We start from the raw sequence: 15,617 nt of genomic DNA, 5'->3' as shown, positions 1-15,617 counted from the left end.
GGCGAAGCTCCACCTTGGGCGGGCCATCTCCGCCCCGCCTCCGCCAACCTCATTCCTCTTCGTTAATTGGTCGGAGCTACAGGCGACGCCCGGCCCCCACGTGGGTTTCAGCTGGGTTGGCTCCTCCCCGCTGGCTTGCCATTTGTCAGCAGTGAAATGATGGGCACTAACATAGAACGGCGATTAATGTTCACCCACCTCTGATTGGTTGCTGGAGACGCCTACCGCAAAGGGGGTGGGCGGAGCGCTTGGAGAGCGCCCCAGAGCGCTCGCGTGGCGGGCCGGTGATTGTAGTCAATCTGGCAGTATTTTCAGGCAGAGTCGCCTGGGGCGGACTACATCTCCCGGGATGCTCCACGGCCCCCTCCGCTGAAGATTGTGAATATGTATCAGAATGTTAATGATTAGCTGCTGCTAAATTTGGTCAAAGAAGTCACCTACACAGAGCGTGTTGTTAGAGCTGTTCTGAGCGGGTGTTTGGGTTGTTGGCTGCTTTCTTCCCCCTTTCTCACACACTTGTATATTATTTTGAGGTGGTGTTCGCAGAGTTTGAAAGGAGAGAGAATTAAAAAAAAAAAGCCGCAAGCGTTTCACTCTTTTATTTTTATAATCCCCTTCAATTTGGGGTTAAAAAAAAAAGACAAGAAAACAGGAAGGAAGAAAAATAAGGAAATGAGATGTGGTAAAAGAAGCTAAAAGGTGCCTTTTAAAAGATCGTTGCTGTGAAGTGAAAAAAAATCTCCAGAGAAACCAAAAAGCACCGCCGAGACCTCTTCCGAACCAAAGGAGTTTGTGTTTGCTTTTAGGGAAGAAGAAAGATCATTCATTCGGAGGAATAACAACCAATTAAAAGACAAATAAAAAAAGTTTGGAGTGGGACGCAGAGCGAGCGAGCGGCGCTGCCGGCGGGCGGTGGGACGCGGAGCTCGCACTTTCCCGGCTGGGTGAGCGGCGGCCGCGGCGCCGGGCTCGGCGGGTGCGCCTCGGCGGAGCTGAACGTCGGAGCGTTGCCTCGGGAGACGCGCGCCGGACAATGCCCGCGGCGGGCCAGTGACGCCCGCGGGGAATGCGGAGCGGCCCGGCTGCAGGCACCCAGCCGCCGCCGCCCGTTCCTGCCGCCCGTGTCACGCGAGACCCGGCGGGGGCCGGGACCGCCCGAGCCGCCCCTCAGACCGAGCCGGCCGCCTCTGCCGCCGCGGCCGCCTCCTCCTCGGGGCCATTAAAGCCAATGAGCCGCGCGCCTCTGCCGAGCGCAGCCAACTAAATCGGCTTGGATGATTCGCGACCTGAGCAAGATGTACCCGCAGACCAGACACCCGGTGAGTGCGGGCAGCGGGGCGCGGGCTCGCCGGGCGCTGGGGGATTCCCCGCGTCGCCCCCTGCGCACCGAGTTGTGTCTTTTGGCCGGAGGGGCGCGGAGAGCCGCCCGAAATCGGCGCCCCGCGTCGGGAGCCGCCCGCCAGCCATCACCCCCAGCCCCCGGCGTGGTGGCCCTTGGAGGGGGTGCGGAGAGGCAATTGAGTTGTAGCCATTTTCTTATTGTTGTCTTTGAAGCCCCTGGAAGCCGCGCCGAGCCGTTTGCGGTCCCCGCGCCGCGACTCCTCGAGGGGGGGGCGGCGAGCGATGAAGGAGGCGCGACTCCGCGCCCGGGCGGGGAGGGCGCCCTCGGCGGCGACGCTGCTGGGCTGGCTGCGGCTCGGAAGTGCGGGGCGCCGGCCCCTCGCGCCGCGGGCCCCCGGGGCGAGCGAGCGAGCGACAAAACGAGCCGAGAGGGTGGCTGCCGCCCCCCTCCTTCCCCGGCCTGACCGCAGCCCGACGCCATGGCGCGGGTACCCCCGACGGGCCAGTTTCGATTCCGGGTGAGGAGGGAGTGGGCGCGGCGCTCGGGTCCCTGGGCGCCTGTCTTTGGCCGGGGAGGGGAGATGGGGCTCGAACCCTTGGGGTCCAGGGCGCGGAGGGAGGGCTGCGGGCGGGAGTACGCGGAGGTCCGGGACCACCTCGAAACCAGTCCCTGTCTGGGCTGTTGGGCGCGAGGAGGGTTGCGGGAGGAGAGTTTTAATCGCTCTTTGCTTGCGTGCGCGATGACCCCCCCAACTCCCCGCTAACGCCGCGTGGTATGTTTTCTCCGTCTCCCTGCTTCGCCTGTGATGTGGGCTAATTAAATATTTTATTGTTGTTCTTCAGGCACCGCATCAGCCTGCTCAACCCTTTAAATTTACAATTTCCGAATCCTGTGATCGGATTAAGGAAGAGTTTCAGTTTTTACAGGCTCAATACCACAGGTAACGATATTGACTTTAGCTGATCCTCCTGTTTGCTTAGCTCTTGTCTCCCCCACAAATACACACAAACACCCTCCTCCTTTTTTGTGGGGGCGTCACAAAGGTATTATTATTATTTTTTCTCGGTGGGCAGAAAGGGCAAATTAAGGCCTCCTTCCTTAGGCAGGTGTAAATAAATTAAACATTTCTTTTTTCTACCCTAAATAAAAAGAAGGCAGAACAATTGAAACTGGGGAGACTTGGAAAACGCTGAGGCCAAACTTTCGATATTGATTTATTGGGGCCAGGAGAATGAAAGGCTGGGGAGATTCTGGGGCCTTTTGACATCCTTGGTTCTTTATTACTCCGGACTTGGTTCCTTCTCACTTCTTTCTGCCATTCCACTGAAGAGCTGAGAGCCCAGGGAAGTCGGAGTGGGCGATTTCATTACTTTTATGCTGAAAAAAATGGTTTCATCTTATAGACGATTTTTAGACTTAGGGTGCCTTTGAGACATTTTTCTTTGGCTGGCTTTTTAATGATGCCTAATTCTTATTTCATAAAGACAAGAACCAAAACAAGCCACTGAACCCGATTGACACTTTGCCCCTGGGTGGTGGTATTCCACTTGTCTGTGTGTTTTGGAGGGAAAAAAACAAGACATCATTCATAAGACATGCTTGATTCGTATTTCCATTAATCTCTTTGTAGAACATTAAAGAAACTCCCTTGTGACATTTCGGAGGACTTATTTGTGCTTGTATGTGCAGTCATTATTGAGGTTTATTTTCGTGTTTGTTTTATTAAGTGAATATTCAATTCTGGAGGAAGTTCCTGAATTAAACTGATTAGAGGATTTGTTTCCTTAAAACTTAATTAAAAAAAAAATCCTAAAAACAAAAACCACATATACGATCCTTATTGAAGGGGCAAGTCCAGACTGGTTCCAGTGACCCCCTTCCTGAACTTCCCTTTCCATAATGATGGGGGTATTTTGATTGTTGATTTAGTTGTTTTTAAGTGAGATTTAAAATATGTGTTTAAAAGTTGAAGGATGTAAGTTAAGATCATTGTACTTAGAGTATCTTATGTCTTGATCAGTCTGAAGCTGGAATGTGAGAAACTCGCCAGTGAGAAGACAGAGATGCAGCGGCATTATGTCATGGTAAGAAAACCATGTCACAGATTCAAAGTGCCTATTAGTTTGGAATACCAAAAACAAGAATACGTTTAAATTGCTGGAGGCTGCAAGATAGATCACAGTCACCCTGCCAGTGTAGTTGAAGTTGTGGGAATGTGTCTGTTAGCAACCTGTAATTCTAGAATGTTATAACCTGCCTTTGACAACTGGCTTTGATTGGAATTTTCAGAAAGTTCAGCCACATGGGGTATAATTTTCTGTGTTTTCTTTTTACAGATAGAAAAAAAATAAAAACAAAACCTCGTTTGTTTTGTTTAGTCACAAGCAAAAATGTTTCTGTGTTAGTGGTTTTCTTTGTTGTTTTATTGCTCTTGCTCCAAACAACTTTAGCCAGTTTTTCTGTATGCTGTTAACATTTTAATGTCTTATTTCTTTGAAAAGGAGTGATGGATAAGGAAAGACAGCAGACCATTTTTCAAATTTTTTTCTCTTTATGTTGCTATTACGTTTATATTTGCGTGTTTTCAATTTCTGTAGTGTTATATTGGTTTGAGGAACATTGTAGTCTCCTGTATAACTGATTTATTTATTCTGCCAGAATTTCTATGCCAGTTATACTACACATTCAGAAAACCAGATCTGCCTTTACAGAAGTATTAGGAAGCATATTTTTATGATTGTCCAAGAAAGCTCCAGAATAACCCACTCATTTATTTTTCTATCTAGCTTTTTTGCTTTAAATATGTGAATATGAGCAGTATACTAACAAATCAGAAATCAAACTCTTAAGTAGCATCACCTTTTCCAACCTTCCTTTCAAAACATCAGCGTTTGTATGAGACATTCTTTGCTGTTAACTTGCCTGCTGTGCCTAGGAATTAAGAATCCATAGGATACCAAATTTTCATCAGACTTTTTTGATGCATCTGCTTGGGATGTATAAAGACAACTGGAGATGTTAAGAATGCTGTGTTTGAATTTAATGTTTCTTAGTTTTGTGAGTATTCTCTTTGAATTTGTGTCTTAAGGTGGTTAAAGATAGCGGTGGGTTGTTGATTTATTGGCGTAGGTTATATGAAGATACTGGTTTAGGTGAGACTTTTATGTTTGTTTCAGATTTACTTGGGGCATTTTGAACAAACTAGGGAGATTGTTTGATGAAAGCCACGCATTTAATTGCTTTTCCTTCTTTGACAGTATTATGAAATGTCCTATGGGTTGAATATAGAAATGCACAAGCAGGTAAGTTATTTTTTTATAACCATTTTAAATGACAGTAATACTGGTATACTTTGAAAAGAAAATTGTATGTTTTTGCAGTTTTATTCTGCAAGCTGTTGTGGCTACCTGTGTTTAAAAAACTGGGTAGTGAAGAAAATGCTGTTTTTTCATGTGTGGCTCCCCATCTTTCTTTCATATTATCCTAATTTTTATAATTTAAAAATGTTATTTTAGAAAGTCAATACATATTAAACTTTGTACACTTTCAAAAGCAGGATGCTAAATTTTAAAATCCTCTTGTTATTCTGAAAGAGTTGCTTTATGTATTTTGGGCATTGCAAACTTGTCTTGTGAAAGAGCTTTTCTTGGAAAATATTAAAAAGTAAAATTAAATTGTGTGGCGCCTTCGTAGGCTTGATGTGAAAGAATGGATAGAGGGTGAGCTGGGAGGATGAAAGTGAAATCTGTGGAGCTACAAAGGAAATTGATGTAAAATCCTTGTACTGGTCCCCTGAGGCTACTTACTTGGGTCTTACCAAGAACTATAACCGTTGCTTCCAAAATTTGTACAGAGTAAATGAGCCTGACAGGAGGATGTGATAAGGTTCAACATTGGTCTTAAAATCTAGCAATTAGTTCAGTAGCAAAAAAAAAAAAAAGATAATGATTAGTCAGAAAGCACTGAGAGATATGACTCAAACAGCCTTCTTTTTGTGCAGGAGACTGAATAATAAAATGGTTTGGCTTAAATTTCCTAGACAGAAGAATAATAGCACGTATATATGTATCTATATATATATACACACACAAATATACATACATATATATAAAATGTTGTTTGGCAATAATAATTCCTCTAGGAAATATTTATTTTTGGTGATCTCCTAGTGGAAGTACTTCAGGTCTCATCAGCCATTTCAGAATAGGTATGTGTTTGCCTGCTGGGAAAAAGACAAGGGAAAACTTACTGCTTTTCATTTCTTGTTTATGGTCAAGGTGGATGTCATTACTTTCTAAGTTGAGAAAACATGAAATGAGCACATACTATTAGGCCTTCACTATTTATGGATTCTTTTTTGGCTATAGTTACTTTCCGCATGCTCAAAACATCCCCAGATAGTAGATCTTTAGAAGATGGCTGTTGGACAATAAAGGCAATCTGATGAATAGTATTTGAAAAGAAAAAGTTGGAAAAAAATGAGACGTTGCTTACACTGAGGACTTTTAATTTGAGATACTGTTTTACTTTGCACGGTATTTGGTTATGTCAATATTAGCATTATAGTATAGTTTGAATGGTCTGTTGAAATTAAATTCTTATTTTGGCATCTTTGCCATTTCTGTTTAGATTAGTAATGTAAATATCTTCTGCTTAAACAAAATCTGTTCAGTCCTGATGGATGGACTTCTCTTAGTTCTACCTTACAGGAATAAATTACATGAGAGATACTGTTTGTTAATTATCTCATTACATTTCCTTGAGGTCTGGATCTTGTATGTGTCTCTTTCTTTGTCCACACCCCACTCTCCAAAATTAATTAGTGTCTTTTTAAAGATTGGACCAGATGATTAATTTAGTCCCTTTGTTTCTCCTTCTGTATCTTGTTTACCCTAACCACTTAGTTTCCAGGTCTCCTTGTACCATCTACATTTCTAAGAAGCACATAGCTTATATTTGGCTGTATGTATTTCTTTTTCAAGGGGGTATATGAGAGCCCTTAATTTTACACATTTTATACCACTATAATTCTGTCATCTTCTTGTCCAGCTGGCCTCAAATGCCATCCATTTAAAATTGAGAACAGTACATTTTCCCTTTTTTTCTTTTGCTTTTAAATTCAATCATATCAAGAATCCTGAGGGCAGTTTATCACATTATGAAATACAGACAGCCCTGCAAACCACCTACTTATTATATTTTCTTTCTTTCTCCCCCTTAAGCATAGAGGCATATCTGTCTTTATTTGTTTTCCTAGGCAGACAGCCTTAGTTCCTCTTAGCCTCTCTTCCAGATGTACTCGCTGGATACCCTTGTAATGGAAAGCAGCAATAATGCAGGGAAGTTGCCCTGTGGCATAATTGGGCCTAGTTCTCAAGATCGGGTTAGGTTTATTCACTTATTAGATTTGTGTCTCGAAGGGTTCAAGAGTAGGAGTCCCGGGAGTCCTTGGAAGTACCCTAGTAATTGGTGGCCCTGATATTTGAAACCTTTGTGTATTTTTTGGTTAACGTTCCTGTTCTTCTTGGCTGCTGCTAGCCACAGAATATTTATTTTTAGAGAAATTTTTCATTGGAACAGAAAATGATGGTTGTGATGGAGTCATGACTCTGTGACTTAGCAAATTGATAAAAGGATAAAAGTGTGAAGTGAAGACAAACAGGGTGGAGGTCAGTATTCTCCCTCCTCCCCTTCCTATGTGATGCTCATCATCAGTCACCCTGTGTTGATTCTGATAGAGAACTATAAAATGAAACCTATGGGGAATTTGTCATTCCGAAATGAAAGCTAATGTAATTAGTACCAATTAAAGTACATTTAGTAAATTGGATTTAATCTTAATTAAGCCTGCATAATGTTGCCAATTTTTAACAATTATGTTTGAGAACATAATTAATTTAAATTTTGGTAACTGAGTAAATAGCATTAGTCTGGTAGAATTAGTGGATTTTTTTTTTAAAGGAGAACTTGGTGACATGACTTGGAATTGGAACATAAAATATGAATCTAAATTTCTGGTAATCTTTAGGATTGATAGAGCTAAGCAGATGAAGCAAAAAAAAAAAAAAGTTAGGATGGAGTATTCTAGGCTATAATGGGAATTAATGCTGTGCCACTGTCTCAAGTTCTAGCATAAAAGTGAAGATGACAAATAGGACATGATTAGAAATGGCACATCTTTTAGTGTGACGTCTTCAAAATGGAATTTTTAAAAATGAAAGAACATAGGCCTTTACTCCCTAAGGATTTCCCTAAGTGTGCGGTTTTTGTTTTTTGTTTTGTATGAGACAACTGACCCAGGGTTTAGTTGTTAAGTTTTTCTGCTGATTGTTCTTTGTAAATACAGTGACTTCTAAATGGGTCGGTGGTGATGGGGGCAGTGGGATGATGCATGGAGTTGCTGGCGTTACTAAATGCTGCTTGTTCCCATCTTTCACCTGTAATGCTGTCATTAAAGAAGTCCTCACTGAGGGACTCTGACAGCAGTGGTTGCCATTCTAAAAAGTGAGTATTGGGTATAGATTAGGAACAGTAGGTGTGTGAATTAAACCTATAGGAACTATAGATGGAGATGAACATACCACCTTTTGAAAAGAGGAGAATGAGAACATCTATGCCTTCCTTATAGTTAATATTCTACTAATATTCTACAGTGTGAAAGCCTCTTCATTTGAATTTTAGTAATCATTAGGAAATTTTAGAAATCTGAAACACATAGAATCTAAAAGTAAGTACTGCACATTTATGTATGTTTTATGTGTGTATTTTTATATGTATATGTATGTGTATTTTATATGTATGTGTATTATATGTATGTGTGTGTGTATATACATATATATGTATTTAATCAAAGCAAGACAACTCCTGTTTCACTTAAAGCCATGTAAATTTTATTACGAGACTTGGGCCACAACCATTTGAGTGCTGCTAAAATATTAATTGAATAGAAATGAAAGGGCCTTGCCAACTGATAGGATATCATAATCATAGCCTCTTTGGTCGACGGTAAATGATGATAAATGACATTAGGAACCTTTTAGCAAACTGTAATAACTACAAGGAGGGAAGCAGTATGGATTTGCATTATATCTGATACCCTGTAGTACCAAGTGGATTGCCAATACTGCTTGTTTAGCATTTTCTAAGGGCAATAAGATATTGATTTCTGACTTACAAGGAACAGCTCTATTTTCACCATTGAAAAGTATTGCAGGTTGTTAAGAAGAAATTGACTTGAAGAGGCCGACTGCTGCCCATCATGGAGCAAATAAAGCAAAACTGCCGAAGCATGGTGGAGCAGCGAGACGGGCCCTCAGCAATTTGTTGCTATTAATTTACCATGCTCGACAGCAAATCAATCGGCATCTACTTCATCTGCTGGAGAAAATGCTGTCCAGGACAGATAAAAGGCTCGGCATGGTACAGAGAATAGACTGGATTGGCCAAAAGCAGGCTGCAGTTAATGTGTAAATAAGTGAAATCAAGGCCACTGTTGCAGAGGAAGCTGTTGTTAATTAGGTTGGTGTTTTTTAGTGAACTATTTTAGAAAGCAGCTAGGATTTGGAGAGTAAGAAGAGATTTATTGAGATTGAAGTAATATATGACTGGCATGACATTCTAGCCTTGAGTGTACTTGATTCTAGGGTGCAGTAAATTTATTTGGGGACACTGCTTGCTGTGGAGTTCGTCGAAAAAGTTCGATTTAGACCAAATTTCCCTTACAACTTTTATTTTTTGAACCTTGCCAGTTTTTTGCACATCTTCTGTCTTATTGTGTACTCTTAGATTTAGAAGAGTAGATGGAGGAGTAGGTGTTTTCGTATGGAGGCACAAATGTGTCTGTTGTATTCTTACCCAGTGCTTTTTTTTTTTCAGAGATAGGTATAATTGAACTCTTGTATAATAGAGTGGACTATCATCGAAGATGGGGTGTTCTAGCTGAAAGTAACTAGTAAACGAAGGAAGATTTTGCTGACAGAACTTTGTCTTGCTTCATAAACATGAGGAAATAATCTAGAGGGCCTGAATAGTGGGCGGATACTACTAGACTATAAAATCTCAAAGACTGCAAGTGAAATTTTGATGCCTGCATAAACTTCAGATGCAATTATAAGATCGTGTGTGTGGGGGTGGGAAGGGTTCTTTTGTTTTTGGTTTTCATTAAGGTTTAAAGCCACCTTTTCTAATTTAAGATTATTTACACTCTGATAATATTCCACAATGAATATTAACGGAGTGAAGCGTATTGGTGGTTCCCCCCCCCACCCTTACTTCTCATTTGGGCATTTTAAAATAGGAGGCCAACTTCATTTACTCCTGTTTAGTAAATCTAAATGAGTGTGGGTTTTAAATTAGATTTTTTCCCAAAACCCTTCAGAGGATCTAGCTTTAGGGCAGTTGATAAGTAAGTGGAAGCACTTTGGGCAGCACCCAATGAGCTATCCTTTTACTTCTCACAGCACCTGCACGGAAAGCAGAGCTAGAGGATGAAATTTAACCTGTTAGGGTGTGTGTATGTTTTAGGGTACGTGTTTTCCGAATACTGTGGGGAGTTCCCTTTTTCCTTCTGCTATGATGGATTCTTTTGTCTTTCTAGAGATATCATAGGAGGATATCTGTGGATTTTTCACCTAAGACAGTGATTCTTGAGTGAAATTGGAATTTCCTTTCACTAGAAGTAAACGTTTATTACATACCTGGCTTGTGCTTACCACTGATCTGGGCACACTGCCAAAATTCTTATCTTTAGTTCCCATAATGATCCTAAGAGAGGGATTATATCCATTCAAAAGTTGATTAAACAGGGTCAGCTCTGCACAAGGTGATACAGCTAATAGTTGGTGGATTCAGGACTTCAAATAAATTTACCTGGGAGGATATCTCCAGGGAGATGGGTTTGCCATGGGTTAGAGATTCAGGCCCCAGTTCATTCCTGGAATAGAGAGTGCCTGAACTTTAGGCTTATACGCAGAACCTCTTGAGTTGGGGGATTCTCTGCAACTGCCTAGAGTGCATGGATGGCTCAGCCTGCCCTCTGCATCCAGACTGCTTTCAGTGGGTGAGAGGGTGAGTTTGCTTTCACTTGGAATCTCCTACAGAAGGGCTAGGAGAGCTGCTTGCTTATCAAGATGGAATTTGCTTCCTCCCTAGGCAACCTATTTCTCATTTGTTTACAAAATTGTTCTTCTCTTTAACTTTTATCTTTTCCTGTGGCTTATGAGAGTGCCTACAGACAAGGGGCTGTTTGTTAATCACCATCTTGTGAGCTTTTGAAGGGGGAAGCTGGGAGGGGAAAATGTGATGTTTTGTAGCCTCTTTGTAGTTTAGAAAGAGGTTGGTAGATGCAGGAAATCACACAACTCAGTTTAAAATGAAGGCAGATGTTTTGCTTTTACTGTTAAAGGAATTTCTTTGCAGCATTCAAACAAAAGGATAGTTCCTTTTCACTGCCCCTTAATCCCTGCTGGATATTGTTTATTTTTATGTATTATTTTGATGGGCAAAGTTCTTTGTGTCTAGGTATATATCACTTTGAGCTGCCTAGGACTGAGGGACCGGACTAATGAGCTACATCTCTAGGTGCTGTTGCAGCATTGGTGAAGGAGACAGTACAGGCACCAGCCCATTGTTCTTCACATTCTTCATTTAATCTTTGCTTTCCTAGAATATGTCTTTTTTATTTCTTCTTTTTTTTTTTTTCTTGTGCTATAACATAGGTAGAGGAAACCAGTTGGGAATTAAAAGTTTAAAAAAATGCATTTATAAGTTATTTGTGTTTGTTTTTAATGTGGCTTTTTTTTTTTTTTTTTTGCCTTTGATATGGTTTGATGGTTTGGTTTACCACTTCTGGACAGCAATAATGTATTTGGTGGTTAGAGAAAAGAGGGACAGGGATGTGAGTTCTGGAAGGCACTTTCTTGATCCCTCTACACACCCTCTTAAAATGACTTCAGCGTTCCAGCAGTGGTGGTAGATTCAGTAGTCCTATACTGGCTAAGTTATTATCAGTTTTGTAAGCCGGGCTGTTGGAGAGAAGCAGGGGGCAGCACATTTAGGCATGGGCAATGGAGTATTTACACTGATAATGACAGTTTGCAAGGCTTAGGACTTGTTCGAAGTAAGTACACTGCAAAGAGTTTATGAAATTATTACTCTAAAGGGGAAGGGCCTCAGAGGTTTTAGTCAAAAGCCAAAGTTAGAGCTGTTTTGTCTTTGCCTTCGTAATAGCTGTCAGTAGTAGTTGTTTTCTATCTGTGAAGAGGGATTTAGCTGGCATTCATCACCACAAATCTATATACTCTCTCTGTTTTCATGGGAACTGACCCAGCATTTATGCCAGGCTCTTGCTATTTCTATATCATTGAGCCAAAACTTATCCGTGGAGAGCTGCACTGTGTAACCCTTATTCCATCCGGGGTGACACATGGGCAGGGTGTGGATTTTCTTAGCTGGTTCGTCAAAGAAGCAGAAGTACTCTGTGATACCCCTTAGGTACCCTGTCCTCTGGTGAGTGGATCGCATTGTCATCTCTTTTTGAGGATTTGCCCCCATGCACTTCAAGAATTGTACGGTGGAGGCAGCTTCTGCATTTCACGGAAAGGATAACTTCTCTCCCATGCAAGACGATACTCTATCCCCAACCTGGGCTGACTGTGGTATGCTTGGGACCTCTGCAGGGCCCTGTTGCTTGCAGCAGCCTAGGCAAAGTGAGAGGTTGGGGAAGGAGGAGGAGGGATATTGGCTTTCTGATTTCTTAGCAGGCTTATTTAACTATTATTATTATTGTAATTCAGGTTCTGTCCTAATTTTCTAACTATGTGTTCTGTTTCTGAAGATCTGTGGATGATTTTGATTATTGAATTTGAAACTGCAAGAAAATATAACTGGAAAGAATAGTCATAGTAGAAATTATGAGCACTAGTACTCTGTAACACCCTTTCTTTACAGAGAGCTTAAGGCATTTTATATGTTCTCTTTAATCTTCCTCATGTTCTGTAAAGCAGGTAGCAAGCTTGGATCCATGTATTTATTTAAATAGCTTCTGTCAGTGGAGTACCCAACAGTTTGCCAAGCAGTGTCATTCTACTGGCCTCCTTTAACAGATGACACTGAGGCTTAAGGGCTTAAGAGACTAGCCCAGTGTCACAGTCAGGGAGGATCAGCACGCGGGTGGGGATACCAGAGTTCATGCAGGTCAGCGAATGCGCCCGAGGTTGCATAGTGAGAGTCACTGGCAGAAGAGGAAATAGTAGGTTTCTTGACTTCCCTTCCAGGGCTCCCTTCGCTGACCATGCTGTTTCCAAACAGCAAATAATGTGCTTGTTTCTGTAATGCGTTTGGCTTTCTGCAACATGAGGAGCATGGTGATGCTACTGGCAGTCCAAGAGTGTTACACTGTCATGTCTAGTGAGAGATCTGATCTATGTTTGTGTTTGAGTACAGCTTCTCCCTCCCCTCCCTTCTACCCTCCCATTGCCTATGCCCTGCCCAAAGGGAATCTAGGATCAGCAATATTGAAATATAAAGCCAAGGTCCACTTTTAGAAAAGTGCTTCATAAAACTGGCTGGCTGGCATTCTGAACTGTACCATGCAAACACACTATATTAGATACATACCTGTTTATTGCCTGTCTCTCTCTTGTGCTAGATTGTAAGCTCCATGAAAACAGGAGCTTTCTTTGTTTACTGCTGTGTAGCTGGTGTTGAGCACTGTGCCTATCGCATAGTAGATGCTGGTGCGCAATAAAATATTTGGTGAATGAGAGAATAGCAGTTAGAGCTAGCGAAGAATATGTGTGATTTAATATTTTCAAGGGTATATTGAGGTTGCAAGATAGATAACAAATACTGAATCTCAAGCATACTCAGGTGTGTGTTGTCTACTAGTTTGTGAAAAAGTGATACTTGGAAAGAGGAAGCAAAAGTAACCGAACTTGCTGTGCCTTTCAGGAACAAGTTAGTATAGCTGAAGTAGAATATATGTATTTTAGTATGTTGAGTCTGCCTTTTTAAAGATGAAAACATGAATCGTTCCGAACAGAATTTAAAATTCATTTTGAACATCACTATATCACTAGTCAGTGTTTAATCTGAAGAATTCTTTTACCATTAATAGGTCTTGTGTACCTGTGGTTTGAATGAATGTGGGGCAATATCGATCTTGACTATATTGTGTTGTGTTTAGCTAACTTCCCTGCAAATCAGTAAAAAATGCAAGCTTTTAGTTCTTTTCAAGGGACAAGGAATTTTGAAAATGTCTTAGTTTTTTTTTATTAGTAGAGATAGAATAATGTTGAAAGAATAGTAACCATAACTAAGCAATTTTAGATTGCTTATCGTGTCGATAGTATTTGACTTATTCTTACAACCATCTTATGAGATTATAGTAGTAGTAGTATTTGCATTTTACGTATGCGGGGGCTGAGACACAGAGCTTAAACAGCTTGCTTGAAATCAGCTAGCCGGTAAAATAGATCTTGGGTTTAACTGAAGGTCAGAACGCTAGTATGATAGATATTTCTGCCTTATTCCAGTTGATATGTTTGGAATACTTCATCATCAGCTTTACTTCTCTCCCCAAATGCTTGACTGATTCCGGAGCCTCAGATTCTACTTCTGGCCTTGCTAGTAACCAGCTTTGTGGTATTGCTGAGTACCGTACCTTTAAGGGCCACGCTTTTCTCAGCTTTAGATTAGGGTGTAAATGAAGGCCAGAATCTCTTTTAACTCTTTGGTTAAAATGACCATTTCGGTTTGGTTTGTTGCTGTAACCCAGTGAACAGAAATTGAGACTTTTTTTTTTTTTTCGGTCTTAGAAAGTCTCTTTTAGCACTTGCTTTCAGAAATTTTAAAATCCAAAATTACCTAATGTGCCTAGGGTAGAAATGTATATTTATATGATATTAATACTTTATTTTTTATAAGGTACTTTCTCATCCATTTTTTTTCATGTATACCCCAATAATAAAGCATTCCCCCCATCCTGTGGATGAACACAGTGAGATGCAGATGTTAGATGACAAAGTTCTACGCTTAATTAGTAGGTGGTTTATAATTCATTGATTCTCTTATGGCCAGCGTTCAGACTAAAGTAATGTTGACACAGAAGTAGAGCAATTTTCATAAAACATGTAATATTAAAGTATATATAAAATAAAATCTTTAAAGTGATTAGTTTTTGTACTTTTCCTTTGGCATATATTAGAAAACTTAGGCCGGGCGTGTGACTCGCGCCGGTAATCCCAGCACTTTTGGAGGCTGAGGTGGGTGGATCATGAGGTCAGGAGATAGAGACCGTCCTGGCCAACATGGTGAAAACCTGCCTCTAGTAAAAATACAAAAATTAACTGGGTGTGGTGGCGGGTGACTGTAATCCCAGCTACTTGGGGGGCTGAGGCAGGAGAATCACTTGAACCAGGGAGTCAGAGGTTACAGTGAGCTGAGATCGCACCACTGCACTCCAGCCTGGCAACAGAGCAAGACTCCGTCACAAAAAAAAAAAAAGGAAAACTTAATTGTATGACTCATGAAATTGTATGAATTATAATGTGATCCAATAATTTTCTTCCAAAGATGTGCAAAGGGGCTATGTAGTAGTTTATTACCTGTTGTGTAATTAGCTCCGGGGGTTACTCTTCCAGAATCTAATGTAGATGTCAGTTTCTCTAGCTTGAGGTAAAGCATGTCTGTAAACTGTGACTTGCAGTGAGCTTGACATCTCAAGTCCTCAGGACTTTCTTGCTTTGTCCCATCGGGGATCCTTTCCTTCGGGAAGATAAATTCATTGTAAATGAATGGCTTAGTCATAAATAGAAGGGAGAAATGTTTAATCTCGGCCTTTTTGAGTTTACAAATCAAAGACACAGTAAAGATCAGGTTCCTTCGTTAAAGTGTAGTTCCAAAAAGGAAGAATGTGGTTTTGGTTTTAAAAAATAAATTTATTTTTAATTTTTATGAGTACATAGCAGGTGTATATATTTATGGGGTAAATGAACTATTTTGATACAGGCATACAATGCATAATAATCACATTCGGGTAACTGGACTATCCATCAACTCAAGCATTTATCCTTTTTGTGGTGTTAGAAACTTTCCAGTTATACTCTTTTGGTTACTTTTAAATGTACAATAAATTATTGACTGTAGTCACTCTGTTGTGCTATCAAACACTATACCTTGTTCATTCTGACTATATTTTTGTATACAGAAGAATATGTTTTGTTCACTGCTGTACCACTAGCCCCTAAAACAATGCCTGGAATATAGTAGAAGAAAT

The 15,617-nt window shown here is 41.0% G+C and overlaps 1 protein-coding gene across 22 annotated transcripts in view; it reads left to right on the top strand.

The window, feature by feature from the left end:
- Window positions 1-255: 255 nt before the first annotated feature.
- Window positions 256-15,617, top strand: part of LOC117098431 (transducin-like enhancer protein 4) — a 157,632-nt gene continuing 142,270 nt past the window's right edge. For 13 of the 22 annotated variants that reach the window (XM_033237015.1, XM_033237019.1, XM_033237007.1 and 10 more), the window contains exons 1-4: window positions 256-1,319; window positions 2,185-2,282; window positions 3,363-3,426; window positions 4,600-4,644. In XM_033237015.1, the coding sequence (XP_033092906.1) occupies window positions 1,275-1,319; window positions 2,185-2,282; window positions 3,363-3,426; window positions 4,600-4,644 (252 nt within the window). In that variant the 5' untranslated portion in view covers window positions 256-1,274. Of the gene's footprint in view, window positions 1,320-1,662; window positions 1,860-2,184; window positions 2,283-3,362; window positions 3,427-4,599; window positions 4,645-15,617 lie in introns of those variants that run through there. The other 9 variants (XM_033237020.1, XM_033237023.1, XM_033237014.1 and 6 more) reach the window with 4 other exon arrangements.

This window comes from Trachypithecus francoisi, unplaced genomic scaffold (assembly GCF_009764315.1).
Source record: "Trachypithecus francoisi isolate TF-2019V2 unplaced genomic scaffold, Tfra_2.0 Lachesis_group16, whole genome shotgun sequence".
Lineage (NCBI taxonomy): Eukaryota > Metazoa > Chordata > Mammalia > Primates > Cercopithecidae > Trachypithecus > Trachypithecus francoisi.
This window is presented reverse-complemented; position numbering and strand designations above follow the sequence as displayed.